Below are 20,203 nucleotides of genomic sequence, written 5' to 3'. Positions count from 1 at the left end.
TTTGTGCAAATGTAGAGGAAATCATTTACTCTCATTTACAAAAGTTAGGCTCTTTCTTTCATCTCTCACACCCCTTGGCATCATTTATAGCTTTGAAAATTCTCTGGTAAGTTCCTCCAGGCTTTGAACACCTGGTTTTGGCCAATTTACTTCATTCATTTCATTCATTTGGGGATGATGCCTTCCTGTTCCAATATGTCCACCAGTGCACAAAGCAAGTCAAAAAAGATGTTTGAGGAGCTTGATGGAGTCCTGACCTCAACCTGATAAAACAACTTTGGGGTTAATTAGAGAGGAAACTGCGAGCCAGGTCTTCTCATCTAACTTCAGTGTCTCACCTCACAAATGCACCTCTGGAAGAACGGTCAAAAATTCCCATAAACACACTTCTGAACCTTGGAAAGACATCCCAGAAGAGTTTAAACATGTATAGCTGCAAATTGTGGACCAACATCATATTCAACCCTATGGATTAAGAATCGGATGGCACTCAAGTTCATATTCTGAGCTGTATTTGTGGTGATGAGGGTCCACAACTGCAGTCACACGATGTCTTGTTTCACTGTGTACCGTACCACTGCGCTTGACTTGAGGTTGAGTATAGTCTGGAGCATGTTTAGCTTCAGTGTATATCACCAAGAGGACATTTAGATAAGACAGACAGCTATAGTGCGGAAAAAAATAAAATGTTTTTTCTGAAGCGGTACAAATGTTCTTTGGCGATTAGAAAAACTGCCGTTCTTGGTTTCATTTTGCAGCCACGCAGCTGCCGTTTACTCAATGTATATTTTGGAGTACTTTCTGAATGTGAATACCAAAGTGTCAGCAGTGCAGGTTAAAACTTGTTCTGCAGCACGTAACCACACTACTGCTTTTGTAGCAGAAAGTAAGGACAGAAAAACCACAAGTGAGTTATGGTTCAGCAAAGAGAACACAAAGCGCACGTTGTTTTCTAATAAAGTCAATTCTGTTCGCAGGCGGACAAGATAAGAATCAATTTTCTAGGTAACAAATGCGGTTGTTGCTGAGACTTCCACCAAAATCAGCTTCAGGCTTTACCGCCCTTAAACAGGAAAACACACTTGAACATCCATCATTTGCATCAAGCAGGTGCTGAATTTAACGAGCAGCGTGGTTGTCCGTCCTTTCAAATGAACATCAGTTACACAGGGAGTTTGTTTGGCCACAGGACGTTAGGAAACTCAGGTAACAAGCTGCTGGAGAAAGGAAAACAGTAACCTCTGCTCTGACTATGAGGTCAAAGATTTATGACTCATTCAAGCCCAAACAGTTTTCCAGTGATGTGCTCGTGTTGTACTTTCCCTGCTTTCTTTGAAAGTTAGTGGGGATTAAACTGGTATTAGCTCCCACATATTAAAAATAACAAAAGGAGATACAGTTTGCTTAAAAGCAAAAAACAGCCGCACAGAGAAGAAAACAGACCGAAAAACAAATTTTGTTCACAACATACTCCCAGTTTGTTTGTTTGTTTATGTGATCAGGTGTGTAGAGTGGGGTTATCTTAACAATCCTTTAAATTCAGCTTACATCCACAGACGTGTTTAAACTGAATGTAATGATTTATTGGTCAAAAATAGACAAAAATATTAAAATTATAAAGCTACAATCTTACAAGTATATGTATAAAAATTACAACGTGTCACCTCCTCTCTGGTTTAAAGTTTTAAAGTTAATTCAGCAAACTTCATTATACAAATTGTAATCAAATACAGTGTAAAACGGCGCTTGTGTTGCTGCTACTAATGCAGTAAAGTAAACCTGCAGCATCACTGCTTTGAAAGTGACCAATCACATTAGGACCCCTCTTCCTTTGGGCTCCGCCCTCCAAACTGTCAAAAGTCAAGTTGATTCAGGTCTGCAGAATTCAGCTTGGACAGCAGAGTTAAGCTTTAAGAATTAAGGTAATATGAAATGATTTGCTTCTTTAGACATAAATAGAATTTTGTATAATTTCTCCAGCATGTCATTCGCGCCCTAAACCCCTCACCTAGGAACATCCGGGGAGCATCCCATTAAGATGCTTGAACCACCTTTACTGGCTCCTTCAACGCTGAGGAGCAGCAGCTCTACTCAGAGTCCTCCTCGAGTGACCGAGCTGAGTGGCCAGGCCTCAACTACTGGGGTTTGCCCAGGCTAAGCTAAAGGAGCAACTACCACCTGCAATAGAGACCGTAAGGGTCCACGAGCATCAATGTCCTCACATTGCTTTGTGTCCTTACAGAGTGGAAACACTGGTAGCAGAGAGCAACTTGTAGCTACATTATGGGACACGCTCATTCAAAAGACCTCAAGCACACACTTAATTTGTATTTTTATATATATATTACCCAAAAGATTTGATGCGGATGGTTAGATTGAAAAGTTCACTGCCCACCATGGGACCCTGTACTTTTGATGACTGGCAAGATTTTTCATGCAGCGCTCCACTTTCCCTTCACTGTTGCACAATTGCAAAACAGAGCTATTCATGGCATATGACCTTTTTGGTGGGTTTTGTTTTTTTCAATTTATGTCTTGCTAAGATGGTGGTAACAAGGTCATGTAGTGATAGCTAATAGGTCATGTCATATTAAAAGGGTTTTTGGGTTTTTTTGTTTTTTGTTGTTTTTTTTTTAAAAAAAGGGGAGTTTCTCTTTATCTGACTTGTCTCCTTCCTTCCTGTGGAGAAAAAACTGCATCTGACTCATCAGGTTTGTTGGACTACAGATGACAGAAAACTGTTTTTAATCAAGTTTTATTACCAAGTAAGAGAACTGTTGATTTGGTTGCTAAAAAATACAGAATAATGATGTGAATAATGTGAATAATGACGCATGTGAAAGGCCCAAGTAATCTATCATGCTTACATGACAGCGTTACCTTGGGGCTTTCAGTTAATTGTAAGAACTTGCACCATCCTTCCAGTTTTAAAATGCCACCATGTAGCATGACTCATGTTGTGTCCACGTCTCAGCATAATATGCAAATACTGAGGCTTCTTTAAGTGAACGAGTGAATACAAGTATTCACATGTCAATGCATGGTGTCAGATGTCTGCTGAGAGACAGACTGGCAGCAGTAATGGAGCTTTACGTGTTTAAAGCCTTCCAATGTGGAAATGAAAGTGTAACTGAGGGGCACAGGGCCAAATCTGATCGCTTCTGACTTTCTGCACCCACATAAGAACGTGGTGGGGATTAGATGCTCCAGATTAGACGCTCGACCTCGATTAAATTAAAGTGCAAGGGCGTAACAAAACATAGGTGGGGGTTTCTTACCAAACTTCACAGGATTTGATCTGCTAACGAGGTCGCCTGACCTTTGAGTTGGAAATCTTTTATTGCTAACAAAGACTGAATACGCCCACAGACAGCTGGCTGAAAATCTTTTATCAGTGGGCTTTCATGTCTTTCATGAGGCTGCTCATGACTCCACCTGTTGGGCTTGTGAAGAAATGCTGCACAGCCTAATCCAGGCCTTTATCAAAAAAGCCGTCTTTGAGCGTGGAATGGCACATTTAACCCTTATAATGAAACAGAGTATGAAAATGTCTGCCAGCACGTATAGGCCTACATAGAAACAGAGCATCTGTAAAGCTGTGCAGGCCAGGTATAACTCATCAGTGTTATAGAGGTCAATGGAAAAAATTATTCATTGAGTCATGTAATATTAATCTTTTTTGTGATTTAACTGGGGGGACAAAAGGATGTGCAGTAAATATCAGGGTGAGGTGTCCTTTTTATTCTTCCTGAAATACACGATTATATGTTTTTTGTGCATCTCATCACAGTTTCTGCTTCAGAAAGGCCTAAAAAAATAAATGTTGTTTTTCTTTTGCACATTTCAGAGGGAAATATTCAACATTTTTATAGAACAGCATCTGTAAAAGTTGTCAAGTTTGCCAACAGAACGTACAAAAAACTCCTAAGTGATATGTTTTATTACCAGTTCAACGATTCTGGTCGCAAATGCTTTACATTTCACTTATACTGTAGTAATAATAATATAATATTTACTAATGATCTAAATATTTGGCAGGTTCATGAGAATATAATTACATGCCGTCTGTTGCTAAGTATACTCTGCAGTGATGGTGGGAAATTTACTCTATTGTATTGGTTACTCTATAGCTGTCAGCCTGCACAACCCAAACATGTCATGGGTAAGTTTACCCAGCATTTTTTATTTTTCTTTATTTAAATAATCCATTTGATTTCAGTTTTTTATATGTGTGTGTTTACTTTCATTTACATGATTTGTGTTTTTCCCCATTCAGGGAGCTCATTTCCTGCTTTATTTTAAGCATTACTCAGTCTTTGTTTTAAGTTTTGCTTCCTGTGTCTCGTCTTCTGTGATTCAGTTCAGCTGTGTGCCGTTGTAAACAGCCATCTCACCTTCTCCAAACACATATAATATATATAATTATTGTTTTCCTTTGTCCTTCATCAGAGCGTTTGTTCACCTTGAAGTGGTTTCCTCTATGTTTATGGTTTATAGTTTCCCAGTTACCCCTTTTAGACTTTGTATTTTTTCCTTCCTGGATTTTGCAGCAGTCCATTAATAAATGACTCGCTTTAGGTTCATCTCTGCCTACAGGAGAGTATGCATCTTTGCAACTCACAAACCCTCACAATGAAGCATAAAACAATATCATGTGATAATGTTTTGGACAGTTTTTATAACACACTATTAATCCTGCATAAATGCTAATAATGATCTTCAGAGGTTTATTTTTTTAGATCATGATCACCAGCACAAAAACCTAATTTCCACACAACAAATATGTTTTTAGCTGACATCGTGTTGTTGACAAATGCACATTTTGTGTTACTTTCTACAAACAACGTGTTAATTGAGCTAAGTGACTGGCTGCACAGGCCACGTGGGTCGCTCATCAACTTTTCTTTTTTTTTGTTTTTTGGTAAAGAGTCCAAGATGACCATTCCTGATTTGCATTAAAAAATTTCCCCGGGGAAAATACACTTCTTAACAGCTACTATGCAAAACATCAGATCCCTGCTATCATTTTTATCAATGCAAAAAATAAATAAATAAAAGCTTAAATCACTCTTAAGATCTGTGTATTTTTAGGCATTTATATAATATTTCCTTTTGTGGGGTCACTTTCCTTTTCCGGTACTATTTCTTTGTGAATATGGATTCTAGGCAGTGTAGCTCGAGTCAACATGACACTTAAAGTCCGGAAAATATCTGGACGCTCGATCACTGACAGTACACTCGGAGGTTTGTAAAAACCACCACTTGTAGGGAAAGTACTGATATTTTGATAACAACTTCTCTCATATATGAGGAACAGAATATTATTTAAAGCAATTCAAATCAGGTAAACTCTTTCACCGATATTAAAGGAACAAAAAATGATTTCCCAGCATCAGTCAGATATTTCCCAGTTAGGACATAATGTACCAAATCCAAATTAACTTTATTAGAAAGACCGAGATTCTGTAAATAATAAAGCTGAAATTTGTGATGTTCCCAAAATAATTTTTAATTACTCATATTTATGTACAGCAGCCAAAGATTGTATTGTATTGTATTTGATTTATTTTTCATGAAATTTTTACACAAGTTTTAGTGAGTTTTTTCCTTTTTTGATCAGTTGAGATGGAATGATCTGTGTGTTAAACCACTGACCAATCACAACACTTCTTTATCCTCAATCCAGTCAGTAATAATAACATTAATGATAGGTTGGGTTGCATTCTTTTTCTTACCTAAGGAAGTTTACATATTCACCATGGCTGAAGTCAAAGTCAGCCATCTATTTGACAATCTATGTCCATGTATGAATACTTTACTTCAAAGTAGCTTCAGGATAAAGGGTGAGATCAGCCATCTCCCACCCGTCACCGCTTTATTCATCCCTCTGATACTGTGTCATCATCTTCTCCCCACACGGTTTAATATAATATTTATTATATTTTGGGGCCTGAAAATTGATGGCTTTTACAAAAGTAACCAGTTGAATTTTCGGTCAGTCAGTGAGAGTCACACACAGACTTTAGGGACAATGATTTTCTTGTTAAAGTATTATATAAACTACGGGAGCAGCACTCTTGTACAGTCTCCGCTTTACTTTTTACTTCCTTTACTTCACGTCATTTGGAGTTTTTTGTTTGTTTGTTTGTTTGTTTTTTTAACCACTGTTGTACATAAAAATGTTTGCACTGTCTCAAAGTACACTGTGTGCCTGTGGCGCTGTTACTTCAACTATGTTCTTTATTTATTAGACTACCTTTTTCCCTTTATCCTACTTCTGTAACCATCGAGGAAAAAACCCCACGGAATTAAAGATAAACTACATCACCCAGAAGTCAACGTGAACCCGCGCATGCTCACTTTGAGTCGGCTCACGACGCCGATTTTGTTGTGGCTTACAGCACGTCTGTCTGGTCTGAAAGCGCAAGTAAATATATGTTGCAGTGATGTAGCGAACAGGAGGAGGACTTTACCCTGCTGTGATTGGCTACAGTCAGCTAATGTTCCACTCTTCCGGCCTTTACGATTGATTTTTAAACCGCTGCTAGCAGCTAAGCTAGCCAACGAGCTAGCAAAACAAGCCGCAGCGAACCTGCGATGCCCTGCTGTTTGTCCCTCTCGTCTCGGCCCGCTGCCCTTCGACTCCACCAACACAGCCAGCCACAGTATTGCGTGCGGTGTTGAGCAAACCCCTGTCCTCCTCATTCTCCTTATGCTGTTGTTGCTGCCGGACGTCCAGCTACGATGTGGCAGAGTGTCGGGCTCACAGTGCTGGTCATTGTGGCCGCACTCATCTGTGCGCTGCTCTTCATGCTGTTTGGTAAGTTTATATGAGAAAACCTTCGTTAGTCACGTATGTAAATCTCTTAATTGGTGTCCCAACGTTATGTTAAAGGGTCTGGTGTTTTGTTGGTGGTCATTCTCGGTGGCTAACTTGGCTAACAAAGGGCTATAGCAGCTGGGTGTAAAGTAAGAGACTCTCATAATGAAAAGTCTCCTTTAAAAAAGGCAGAACTACTCCTTTAAAGTCTCCCTGCGTGCCTTTCTATTTTTATCTACTGCCTCCTTCGCTTTACTAACTGTGGCTCATATGATCTGCAGACTACAGGAACTACAGAAACTTAAACTCATGTGCCTACTACTGCAGCCTTTAACTCGTCAAATGTTAAATTAATCAACGACTATTCTGATAATGAATCGCTTTTAAAGAAAAAAACTGTAAAATTCTTTCAGTAAGTGTGAATTTTCTCTTGTTTCTTGTCTCCTCTGTGAGTTAAGAAAGGCCAAGAAGTGCCTTCAACTGCCGAAAAATGCATAAAAAGCACATGTATATGAAGTAGGCTGAATCTGATTTTCAGGAGTTTGCAGACTTTGCCTTACATTAAAGTTTTAAAAGCTGTTTTTTCACCTGCTGCTAAAAAGCACTGCAGAGTTTTAATTCAGGATCCTTTGAAGAACATATTGCTCTGTCTGCTCCTTTAGTAAACGCTACACCACTCGCCTCCTTTTAATTGTACAATAGAAGTTTGAAAAAAGGCTTTTGTGTGTTTGAGTTAAAAATTTTTACTCTCAGGCATCCCCACTCAGGTGACCCCTCACACGTTGGGGTGAGGCAAGGTCTCAGAGTGGGTAATGTCCCCCGCCTTTTTTTCACACCTAGGAAATGTGATGAGGCACGTGATTAATAGTGGGTCAACAGCCCTCTTAAGGGACAACCCCCACTGGAGTATAAATACCTGGGACTCTCCACCATTTGGTTTTACAACTGAAGAAGCCTCTCAGATGAGAGGCGACACCCCATCACGAAACTTCAAGATATTCAAGGAAGCTTTTATTGTCATTCGCATCATGGGGTGGAACGAAATTATGTACAGACGGTCCCGGAGCGAAAAGAAACAGGATAATGAAGAAACAGTCCAGTCGCTTTCTTTCCAAACTCCTTAGGATTACTATGACCTGAATGACTGAGGACCTATACATACTTGCTACAACAGTTAGTTTTTAGGACTGTTTTTTTTCATACACTGTCAGCCCTTTTTCTTAGGTAAACCTTGCTAAATTAAGCGGAACCAACCTTTGCATTTAGAGCTGCCTTAATTTCTCGTATCTGACTTGAAATTGTCAGAGAACTGCTACAGATTTGCAGATTTGACGTCCACAACGTGAATCCTCCGTTTCATCACATCAAGGAGCTCTGTTGGCTTTAGATCTGGTGACTGTGGCATTTATGTAAGGCTCAGTTGGTGTTAAAGAGCCCAAAGTGTGTCAGTGAAATCTCCCCACACATAATGTGTAGTTCTCAAACCATGTGTCAGTGTGTAAAGGCATATGATAGGCTCATTAGATATTTGCATTTACACTTTTTTTCTTTTACCTCTCAGGTTGGTATGTAGTCTGGCAGCTCTTCCTGTCCAAGTTCAAGTTCCTGCGTGAGCTTGTCGGTGATGCCGGCACCCCGCAGGCTGAAAGTCAACCGTCCGAACCCAAGAGCGAACGTACAGCCGGCGCCCCGGCGCGAAATCGACCCCGGAGTGCACGCCAAAGAGTCGCCTTTCCAGAAAGCGCCTCGTAGAACATCCAGACGACTGCTGCTTTTCCTCCACATCTTCACATGAAACCTGTATGCGATCATCAGATATTTCCCGCTCACCTGACACTACACAAGGACCTCGTGGATACTCGCTAGTCATCCCTCCACCTCCTCGCTCTCACAGGACACTTTATACTGACCAGGCAGATCTCCTGGCTTCAAAGGGAAAAGCCATCGACGTACATAACTGTCCATTTCTTTATGTAACCTGTTTGTATGCTTGAAGAAGCAGCAACATCATGGTCCTCTGGTTATCTGTAGTAGTGATGCTGTTTCCTGCCACCGGTGTGGAGTGTTTTGATTGTGTATTTTTTAGCAGAAGAACGCACTACTTTGAAGAAAGTAGGCAGAGAACTTTTTAAAGAAGAACAGGAGAAAAAAAACTGAACAGAGATTTGTGCAACTGACAGCTTTCTTTATAACATGACGTGCAATGAAAGGAATGTCTTTGCTGAGTGTACAGTGAACGTATTATGGACTTGCAGTAGCATCCATGAGGTAGAAGCGGTTTCACCCAGTAGATAATGCCCAAAGCCTCTGAGGAAGTTAACGAATGATGAGGCTTCATTCCAGCTGTGTAAAATGTGACCTTTATTTCTTCTATCATCTTCTTTTATACTTGAAGAGGCAGGAGAAAGTTTCGAGGAAATGATGTTGAAGAGCAGAGTAGTTAGCAGAAAACCTGCCTGAGTGATGTCTGAACCTCCCCGCCCAGATCCCCGTGCCTCTGTCTGTATTAGTGCCTGTCTAGATGGCATCCACTCTTAATCGATGGCCTCCTTTTCGTATTAAGTAGCTTCATGTCCGCTTCAGGGCAGATCAAAGCTGACCAGGGCCTAGTAGATATTTATGTAATACAATTCTCCTACATGTAATCCTTGCACCTTTTTACGAGCAGTCATTTTTTCTTCTTCTGTGTAGCTTCAAATAAATAATGCCATAAATATATGTGGAGCTCTTCCCTGTTTGCCTCTTTTCTTTGGAAATGTTGCTCATTTAGAGTTCAAACTTCTAATGAGCTTTGACAGAAAGTTCTCAGTGAAATAAATACACACTACACAAAATATCTGATTCTGGAAACATGGATGACCAATGCATTTAAAAAAAAAAAAAAAGATTCGTAATCATTAATTCCTTTCCTCGTGAAGTAGGTGTAAACTCGTTTCTGTTTTCTGAGCACAGTGGTTTCTGTCATGCATCAGAAGTTAATGCGGATGATCAGCTTACTAGCCTTGGAAAAATCTAGAACCTATTCTAATCATCACACTGTCTTTATTTATATATACACTGAAGTGTCAAAACTTATCATTAAGGGTGCAGAGGATGTCAAATGACATGTTTATGGAATAATGTGTATAATCAGATAGGATTAGTTGTAATGTCTGTAAAATTTAAGACACAATTTTCTCAAATATGTATAAAAAAATTAGTTTTTGTCTTCATATTTCAGTAATTCATTTTTTTCTAAGTCATATCCTCAGTAAGCTAAAGAGCCTACAATATTAGAGAGAAAACGATCCCCTCTGAGCAGCAGTTGGTGACCGCAGAGAGGACAAACTCAATTTTAACAGGAAGAGGCCTCCAGTAGAGCCAGGCTCAGGCTGGGGGAGCCTTCATCGGCGGCGACGGGCTTGCTGGGCTTAAGCCTGGGTTGCTGTTTCAGAAGCCCAGGATCTTCGAATTTGTTTCATAGTTAGATGCCTGACTGACAACTGTATAAAACAAAAACGACACAATATTTGAAGCACATAGCGCACAGTCGTAGATCCCCCCTAATTTTGGTATAATTCAAGCTCAGACACTAGGCGACTGAGCACAACACTAACAAATGTGAGTGAGGGGGGAGAAGCTGCTGCCTGCGAGTTTGCTGCAGACAGAGTAGAGCTTAAGTTTGACCAGGTACCAAAGCAAATCAAATCCTGACAAAGATGAGCTAAAAGGAGCCAACACAGAGCAGCAACCCGGAGATGAGGTGGGATTTTGCATGTTTGCAGTTGCAGAAAACATAGCAGACCACTGTCCGTCTGCCCCATCAGCACACTGCAATAAAAGAATGAGGAAGCTGGCCGAGAACAGGACGACTAGAAAGAGACCGAGTCATGTAGAATGTTTTATAGAGATCACGTGGCTCTGTTTTGTAGCACTCTGACCTTTTGTCTGATTAGCCACAGATATATCTGAAGGTATTACTCATTGTAGTGTGGAGATGAATTTGAATATGCACTTTCTGCTGTGCATTAAATCATTTCAGTGTTTGGCATTTCACTATTCAAAATTAGAATAATTAATTGTCTGTAAATAATATTGTTATGAAGGCTAGATGCATTTCCAGGAGTGGGGATTTATTTTTCTTCTTATCCAAAGTCTTTAATCTTGAAAACTGCATGACACACTGGCAGGCAGAAAAGACCATTTGGTGAAAATATCAATTCTGAGGATCTGGAACACGGAGAGTAGAATATCTAAACAAATGTAACCAGCTAACCTCAAACACCGGTTATACTTTGAGTATCTCCCGTGTTTTTCACACATACAGAAAGACATTACTGTGACATCCACTTCAAATTGAACTACAGGGTGATGCTACGATACATGATATTGAGACACACAATTCTAATCTGATATGACATTCTTAGCAAATTTACAGCAAATAGAACAAAGCACAAATTCAAAGGTTTTTTTTATTTTTTATTTTTATTTTATTTTATTTTGTGGTTTGGTGCTGTTTCTGAACTCAAAATGTCCTGTTGTAATTGGACATTTTGAGCTAAGAAACAGCACCAAACTCCAACAACACTTCCCTCATGGTGCTTTATATTGTAAGGTCAAGACCCTACAATATTGCACAAAAAGTCCAACCCCCTAGAGAAAGCACTTTGGCGACAGTGGGAAGGAAAAACTCTCTTTGAAAAGAGAGAAACCTCCGGCAGACCCAGGCTCTGGGATGGGGTGGCCATCTGCCTCGGCCAGTTGGTGATGAGGGAAGGAAGTTGGGAGAAGAAGAGGGGTTCTTTTTAACCACCTGGTCTTAAAATTAAATTTAGATGCCCAATTTCAATGAATATTTTAAGCCACTTTAAGAGTTTTGCCACATAGTGGCATGCACGTGTCAGTTCAATTTTAGCGTGCACACGAGAAAGCCCTAAAGATGATGTTTTGGCTCCTCAGTTTGGCGTGTTTTTTGAAGGTTTTGACGATTGCTTCGTCAACCACTGGGTTGCTTGACTTCAATAAGAGTGCTGGAGAATCCCACCTGTCATGGAGTTCGTTGTACACCGTCAGGGCGAGTTGTTCAATGTTCTCCAAGGACATTTTGTAGTTTTTGGACAGAATTTTGTTCCAGATCTTATGGGAAAGCTTCTGTATAATAAAATCTGATGTTCCTGGACGCCATGTTGTCGTCTCATTTTCTTGGCTCATAGCGTGCATTACCAGATCTTTAGTGACGTTTTTCACCACTTCCTTGTACTCTTCTCTGTGTTTAGAGACACTGAGGACTCTTCTTGGTAATGACAACAGCTTTTCGGTGAAGGCTGGGACAGTAATATTATCAAGCTGTTCCCTCAGATTAAAAATCAAATATTTTTCCTTGCAGTTATGTGCTTTGGAAAGATTCTTGAGAATGGCCTTGTCTAGATTTTTCAGCCGTTTTGGGGACAGATCCAAATGTTTCTTCTCAACATCAGGCCAGATTTTCTCAATCAGGCGATCGCTGATGCAGTCGGGAGTGAGGCGCTCTGTGAAGAGCTTGTATTTAGAGGAGACTTTTTCTATGGCCTGAAAAACCACCGACTGGATCAGTCTGTTGACGCGCAACTTATCCTCCATTTTCAGTGTTTTCTCCAGTGTTGGTGTTTCAGCCTTTGTCTCCAGTATTTGTTTGGTCTCATCTGCACTGTGATACACCTGGAGGGTTTCTGATGAGGGCGACTCTGGGGTTGCCGTCTCTACTGTCTCAGTCTTTGCCTCCACTAATTCTTGGGTCTGCTCGTCCAGAATTTTCTGAATTTCTTTTGTGTCCTTCACCACTTTCTGCTCTTCCAGGACTTTACTTTCTTCCTCCAGCACTTTCTTCTCCTGCTCCAGATTCTCTCTGTGTTTTTTCTCATTCCACAGAGTGTCTGCCAGAGAGGCCTGGTGTTTCTGAAGCTGTGCGAGCTCAGCAGACAGACTTTCCTTCTCCTGTTTCAGGATCAGGATTTTGCTGTCACTCTGCCCAAGCTGCTCTTTCACACAGTTCATTTCAAGGTCAAAGGCGATGGTCTGTTCCTCCTTTTCTTCTCCAGCTTGGATCTTAAATTGTTCCAGCTTGGTACCCATCAGGGAAATTTGGGCCATCAGCTGTTTGATTTGCTGTCTGGCTGTCTTTGAATCCTCTTTTAAACGTTTATTTTCGGACAGAGCTTTTAGGAAGGCTTTCCTAACCCGAACAAGGTCGTCCACTATACTCTTTGGCAGCGTGCACACAACTTTGGGATTCTCGTGTGTCTGAAGCTGTGCAGGTTCGGGAGACAGACTGTCCTTCTCCTGTTTCAGGGTCAGGATTTCGCTGTCCCTCTGCTGAAGCTGCTGTTTCAGACGGTTCATGTCAAGGTCAAAGTTGTTGGTCTGACCTGAACAAGTCTGATCCCCTTTTTCTTTGGTGGCGCTGCTCATTTCCACTTTGCGTGACACTGATTCATCAGTGAGTTCTCCAGCTTGGATCTCATACTGGTCCAGCTCGGCACGCATCAGGGAAATTTGGGCCATCAGCTGTTTGATTTGCTGTCTGGCTGTCTTTGTATCCTCTTTTAAAATGTTATTTTCAGAGAGAGTGTTTTGGAAGGCTTTCCTCACCTGAATAAGGCTGTCCAGTGTACTCTTTGGCAAAGTGCACACAAATTGTGGTTTTGCTTTTTGGTTGCTCATTTTTGACATTTGAAACAACGCTACGGTGTTACAATGAAACAGATATTCAGATATGACTGAGGGCAGCAGAACAAAAGTTCATCCAGTGAATCGCTCGTGACTGTAAGAAACGTGCTTGTCCTGTGTGGGTCTCACCTGCTATTTATAGAGTTGGGTTGACTGTGATGTCACAAGCCTGATTCTCTTGCCTTTCATCTTTGAAACAGGCCCCGCCCACAACAACGTTCCCCATTGTCTGATTGAAAATAGGTAACGCCCACAAAGAACAGAGCTTCTGACGTCATGGCTCGATTAATTTGCATTTTGGTCACTTCATTGAAAAAAGAAAAAACAGTCTGATAAATTTTACTGAGGTACTGAAAACTTATTGTTCCCTTTTGAGAGCATCTTCTTTAGGTGTTTATACCTTAGCACGTTACAAGTTTCAGTTAATTTAATAACAGACATCCAGTTCACTTTATTTGTTCCCTTCTTCCCCTATGGCAGACTTACATTTCAGTTCCTTAAAAATACTATCCCTTAATGTACGAGGTATTCGTGACAGTACCAAAAGAAAGTCCATTTTCATTTTCTGTAGACGGAAAAATGCTGGTTATTGACTGATAATGACTGATATTTGCATCCTCTGTGCTGTGTGGTGCTGGAAGATGAGCAAACATCTTCCTGATTTTGTGATACAGCCCATGCACGCTTTAATCACAGCTGCCTGTGTTATTGCAGTTTACGTCCTCGGTCTAATACTTAAAGTTATTTATTATAAAGTCTTCCATCCAAATCCTGACAAAGATGAGCTGAAAAGGACCAGCGCAGAGCAGCAACCTAAAGATGAGATGGGATTTCGTATGTTTGCAGTAGCAGAAAACATGCCAGTTAACCTTCAGTTAACCAAATATCCATATAAGGTTCAAAACAGGGTCTTAAAATGTTGTTTCTTTGTTTCCATGTATGTTAAGACAACAATGTTATTGAGTAATTTTATGTTATTTCTTGTGCTATTTCTTTTATCTGCATGTTATCTGCATGTTATGTGCACTTGAACCTGTTAATTTTATTGGTTTGTGTAGTTACATATTGTGGTCGCGGGGGGAGCAGTGCTTAAGGCTTTACCTGCAGTTTCCCCAAAAAAACTTACCAAGAAATGCATCTTGGGACTTCCTGTTTACTTTTATTTGTGGATGTGGATCGGATTGTTGTGAAGAAGTTAAATTGTTGGTAAGGAATTGTTAAATATGCACATAACTCGTTGAAAGATATTGGTATAATTGTAGTGCAGTGGTAAAACATCAGTATTTTAACAAGATGATGTGTTTCTGAAATGGATGATGCAAAGGACCTGTATGTGTATGAGCGGCTATTTTCTGCATGCAAGGGATAAGTTGTGAGCTGTGTGCTGCAGTATTCCAAGTGAGCTGAGATTGCTGTGGAATATCAGTGTTTATAGAAAATGTATGTAACACTTCCACTTTTTTTTTTTAAAGGAGCCTTGTGTGATTTAGCTCTTTGTATTTTGTTCTGCACAGACAGAGGCCACTGCCGTATTTTTGTGTTTTGTATTTTATTTCATTTCCTTTCTTCCTCATATTGTGCCGGCACATCTTTTTTTAAAAATCGTTTATTCTGTTACTTTGCCACGTTACCTCTCATGTTGTCAGTGTTCAGTACAAGTCCACATGGCTGCTGTTTGACAAAAGTAAAGGTCAAAGGACATTTTTGGTTATTGACAATAAAAACTGCACGTTAAGAACCCCAGTATTTGTGTCCTGTGTGGCTAACCATTTTCCAGGCTACACTCATCTTAATGTGGAGATGAATTTGAATATGCACTTTCTGCTGTGCATTAAATCATTTCACTGTGTGTCAAACCATTTCAACATATCAGTCATTAAATTAAAGGGGAAATGAGGAATGAGCTGTTTTGTATTATTACTATTGTTTTTGTTGTGATATATGCATATTTATTTTTTGTATATCTGTCTATAAACTCAGCATCAACTTAACATAAATAATATATTTATTTTTGGGCTCTATTTGTGTTTCCTGTGTTTTATTCAAACATTCGGCCTCCGTAGGCGAAGCAATTCTGATTAGCTTATTATTTATCATGCTACAGTCAGGCGCCCTGGTCCTTCACCGTGTTACACCTATTCTACATCAGTGAATTGCATGCAAAGGGAAGATGTGTCCAGGAGAGAAGCCAGCATCACTGAGTCAGATCAAAAAATGATCACAATCAAATGATCCCCCCTGTTCCTTAACCTTATGTCCTGTTTCTACATGGACTGATCTGTTGCTCAGTGTCCTTTTAAATCCTGTTTATCAGTTTTAATTCAGATGTGTCAGTCTGAGGGGGAACACAATCTAAACAAATCTAAATAAAACCAGGTTGAAGGCTTTCTATTCAAAATTAAAATAATTAATTGTCTGTAAATAATATTGTTATGAAGGCTAGATGCATTTCCAGGAGTGGGGATTTATTTTTCTTCTTATCCAAAGTCTTTAATCTTGAAAACTGCATGACACACTGGCAGGCAGAAAAGACCATTTGGTGAAAATATCAATTCTGGGGATCTGGAACACGGAGAGTAGAATATCTAAACAAATGCAACCAGCTAACCTCAAACACCGGTTATACTTTGAGTGTCTCCCGTGTTTTTCACACATACAGAAAGACATTACTGTGACATCCACTTCAAATTGAACTACAGGGTGATGCTACGATACATGATATTGAGACAAACAATTCTAATCTGATATGACATTCTTAGCAAATTTACAGCAAATAGAACAAAGCACAAATTCAAAGTTTTTTTTTATTTTATTTATTTTTTTTTTTTTATTTTGTGGTTTGGTGCTGTTTCTGAACTCAAAATGTCCTGTTGTAATTGGACATTTTGAGCTAAGAAACAGCACCAAACTCCAACAACACTTCCCTCATGGTGCTTTATATTGTAAGGTCAAGACCCTACAATATTGCACAAAAAGTCCAACCCCCTAGAGCAAGCACTTTGGCGACAGTGGGAAGGAAAAACTCTCTTTGAAAAGAGAGAAACCTCCGGCAGACCCAGGCTCTGGGATGGGGTGGCCATCTGCCTCGGCCAGTTGGTGATGAGGGAAGGAAGTTGGGAGAAGAAGAGGGGTTCTTTTTAACCACCTGGTCTTAAAATTAAATTTAGATGCCCAATTTCAATGAATATTTTAAGCCACTTTAAGAGTTTTGCCACATAGTGGCATGCACGTGTCAGTTCAATTTTAGCGTGCACACGAGAAAGCCCTAAAGATGATGTTTTGGCTCCTCAGTTTGGCGTGTTTTTTGAAGCTTTTGACGATTGCTTCGTCAACCACTGGGTTGCTTGACTTCAATAAGAGTGCTGGAGAATCCCACCTGTCATGGAGTTCGTTGTACACCGTCAGGGCGAGTTGTTCAATGTTCTCCAAGGACATTTTGTAGTTTTTGGACAGAATTTTGTTCCAGATCTTATGGGAAAGCTTCTGTATAATAAAATCTGATGTTCCTGGACGCCATGTTGTCGTCTCATTTTCTTGGCTCATAGCGTGCATTACCAGATCTTTAGTGACGTTTTTCACCACTTCCTTGTACTCTTCTCTGTGTTTAGAGACACTGAGGACTCTTCTTGGTAATGACAACAGCTTTTCGGTGAAGGCTGGGACAGTAATATTATCAAGCTGTTCCCTCAGATTAAAAATCAAATATTTTTCCTTGCAGTTGTGTGCTTTGGAAAGATTCTTGAGAATGGCCTTGTCTAGATTTTTCAGCCGTTTTGGGGACAGATCCAAATGTTTCTTCTCAACATCAGGCCAGATTTTCTCAATCAGGCGATCGCTGATGCAGTCGGGAGTGAGGCGCTCTGTGAAGAGCTTGTATTTAGAGGAGACTTTTTCTATGGCCTGAGAAACCACCGACTGGATCAGTCTGTTGACGCGCAACTTATCCTCCATTTTCAGTGTTTTCTCCAGTGTTGATGTTTCAGCCTTTGTCTCCAGTATTTGGTTGGTCTCATCTGCACTGTGATACACCTGGAGGGTTTCTGATGAGGGCGACTCTGGGGTTGCCGTCTCTATTGTCTCAGTCTTTGCCTCCGCTAATTCTTGGGTCTGCTCGTCCAGAATTTTCTGAATTTCTTTTGTGTCCTTCACCACTTTCTGCTCTTCCAGGACTTTACTTTCTTCCTCCAGCACTTTCTTCTCCTGCTCCAGATTCTCTCTGTGTTTTTTCTCATTCCACAGAGTGTCTGCCAGAGAGGCCTGGTGTTGCTGAAGCTGTGCGAGCTCAGCAGACAGACTTTCCTTCTCCTGTTTCAGGATCAGGATTTTGCTGTCACTCTGCCCAAGCTGCTCTTTCACACAGTTCATTTCAAGGTCAAAGGCGATGGTCTGTTCCTCCTTTTCTTCTCCAGCTTGGATCTTAAATTGTTCCAGCTTGGTACCCATCAGGGAAATTTGGGCCATCAGCTGTTTGATTTGCTGTCTGGCTGTCTTTGAATCCTCTTTTAAACGTTTATTTTCGGACAGAGCTTTTAGGAAGGCTTTCCTAACCCGAACAAGGTCGTCCACTATACTCTTTGGCAGCGTGCACACAACTTTGGGATTCTCGTGTGTCTGAAGCTGTGCAGGTTTGGGAGACAGACTGTCCTTCTCCTGTTTCAGGGTCAGGATTTCGCTGTCCCTCTGCTGAAGCTGCTGTTTCAGACGGTTCATGTCAAGGTCAAAGTTGTTGGTCTGACCTGAACAAGTCTGATCCCCTTTTTCTTTGGTGGCGCTGCTCATTTCCACTTTGCGTGACACTGATTCATCAGTGAGTTCTCCAGCTTGGATCTCATACTGGTCCAGCTCGGCACGCATCAGGGAAATTTGGGCCATCAGCTGTTTGATTTGCTGTCTGGCTGTCTTTGTATCCTCTTTTAAAATGTTATTTTCAGAGAGAGTGTTTTGGAAGGCTTTCCTCACCTGAATAAGGCTGTCCAGTGTACTCTTTGGCAAAGTGCACACAAATTGTGGGTTTGCTTTTTGGTTGCTCATTTTTGACATTTGAAACAACGCTACGGTGTTACAATGAAACAGATATTCAGATATGACTGAGGGCAGCAGAACAAAAGTTCATCCAGTGAATCGCTCGTGACTGTAAGAAACGTGCTTGTCCTGTGTGGGTCTCACCTGCTATTTATAGAGTTGGGTTGACTGTGATGTCACAAGCCTGATTCTCTTGCCTTTCATCTTTGAAACAGGCCCCGCCCACAACAACGTTCCCCATTGTCTGATTGAAAATAGGTAACGCCCACAAAGAACAGCGCTTCTGACGTCATGGCTCGATTAATTTGCATTTTGGTCACTTCATTGAAAAAAGAAAAAACAGTCTGATAAATTTTACTGAGGTACTGAAAACTTATTGTTCCCTTTTGAGAGCATCTTCTTTAGGTGTTTATACCTTAGCACGTTACAAGTTTCAGTTAATTTAATAACAGACATCCAGTTCACTTTATTTGTTCCCTTCTTCCCCTATGGCAGACTTACATTTCAGTTCCTTAAAAATACTATCCCTTAATGTACGAGGTATTCGTGACAGTACCAAAAGAAAGTCCATTTTCATTTTCTGTAGACGGAAAAATGCTGGTTATTGACTGATAATGACTGATATTTGCATCCTCTGTGCTGTGTGGTGCTGGAAGATGAGCAAACATCTTCCTGATTTTGTGATACAGCCCATGCACGCTTTAATCACAGCTGCCTGTGTTATTGCAGTTTACGTCCTCGGTCTAATACTTAAAGTTATTTATTATAAAGTCTTCCATCCAAATCCTGACAAAGATGAGCTGAAAAGGACCAGCGCAGAGCAGCAACCTAAAGATGAGATGGGATTTCGTATGTTTGCAGTAGCAGAAAACATGCCAGTTAACCTTCAGTTAACCAAATATCCATATAAGGTTCAAAACAGGGTCTTAAAATGTTGTTTCTTTGTTTCCATGTATGTTAAGACAACAATGTTATTGAGTAATTTTATGTTATTTCTTGTGCTATTTCTTTTGTTATCTGCATGTTATCTGCATGTTATCTGCATGTTATGTGCACTTGAACCTGTTAATTTTATTGGTTTGTGTAGTTACATATTGTGGTCGCGGGGGGAGCAGTGCTTAAGGCTTTACCTGCAGTTTCCCCAAAAAAACTTACCAAGAAATGCATCTTGGGACTTCCTGTTTACTTTTATTTGTGGATGTGGATCGGATTGTTGTGAAGAAGTTAAATTGTTGGTAAGGAATTGTTAAATATGCACATAACTCGTTGAAAGATATTGGTATAATTGTAGTGCAGTGGTAAAACATCAGTATTTTAACAAGATGATGTGTTTCTGAAATGGATGATGCAAAGGACCTGTATGTGTATGAGCGGCTATTTTCTGCATGCAAGGGATAAGTTGTGAGCTGTGTGCTGCAGTATTCCAAGTGAGCTGAGATTGCTGTGGAATATCAGTGTTTATAGAAAATGTATGTAACACTTCCACTTTTTTTTTTTAAAGGAGCCTTGTGTGATTTAGCTCTTTGTATTTTGTTCTGCACAGACAGAGGCCACTGCCGTATTTTTGTGTTTTGTATTTTATTTCATTTCCTTTCTTCCTCATATTGTGCCGGCACATCTTTTTTTAAAAATCGTTTATTCTGTTACTTGGCCACGTTACCTCTCATGTTGTCAGTG

The 20,203-nt window shown here is 40.3% G+C and overlaps 2 protein-coding genes across 2 annotated transcripts in view; one reads left to right on the top strand and one right to left on the bottom strand.

Moving 5' to 3' along the window:
• Positions 1–6,348: 6,348 nt before the first annotated feature.
• On the top strand, positions 6,349–9,541 carry smim13 (small integral membrane protein 13). Its single transcript, XM_085262952.1, has 2 exons — positions 6,349–6,820; positions 8,382–9,541. The coding sequence occupies exons 1-2, from the start codon at positions 6,745–6,747 to the stop codon at positions 8,570–8,572; spliced, it is 267 nt and encodes an 88-aa protein (XP_085119078.1). The 5' UTR covers positions 6,349–6,744; the 3' UTR covers positions 8,573–9,541.
• A 1,035-nt stretch (positions 9,542–10,576) lies between these two features.
• Positions 10,577–20,203, bottom strand: part of LOC146548882 (uncharacterized) — a 70,602-nt gene continuing 60,975 nt past the window's right edge. Inside the window, exons 8-9 of the mRNA XM_085261684.1 lie at positions 16,753–18,615; positions 10,577–13,575 (exon numbers count right to left, since the gene is read on the bottom strand). Coding sequence (XP_085117810.1) covers positions 11,711–13,575; positions 16,753–18,615 — 3,728 coding nt within the window. The 3' untranslated portion in view covers positions 10,577–11,710. The remainder of the gene's footprint in view (positions 13,576–16,752; positions 18,616–20,203) is intronic.

The sequence above is a fragment of the Mchenga conophoros genome, linkage group LG22, assembly GCF_057382185.1.
Source record: "Mchenga conophoros isolate Kocher_MC1m ecotype Shallow Benthic linkage group LG22, M_conophoros_male_GT1.1, whole genome shotgun sequence".
Lineage (NCBI taxonomy): Eukaryota > Metazoa > Chordata > Actinopteri > Cichliformes > Cichlidae > Mchenga > Mchenga conophoros.
This window is presented reverse-complemented; position numbering and strand designations above follow the sequence as displayed.

Coding starts and splice junctions, on each gene's coding strand:
- smim13 (XM_085262952.1), top strand. CDS start 6,745: ATGTGGCAGAGTGTCGGGCTCACAGTGCTGGTCATTGTGGCCGCACTC. Junction 6,821..8,381: donor GCTGCTCTTCATGCTGTTTG/GTAAGTTTATAT, acceptor TTTACCTCTCAG/GTTGGTATGTAGTCTGGCAG.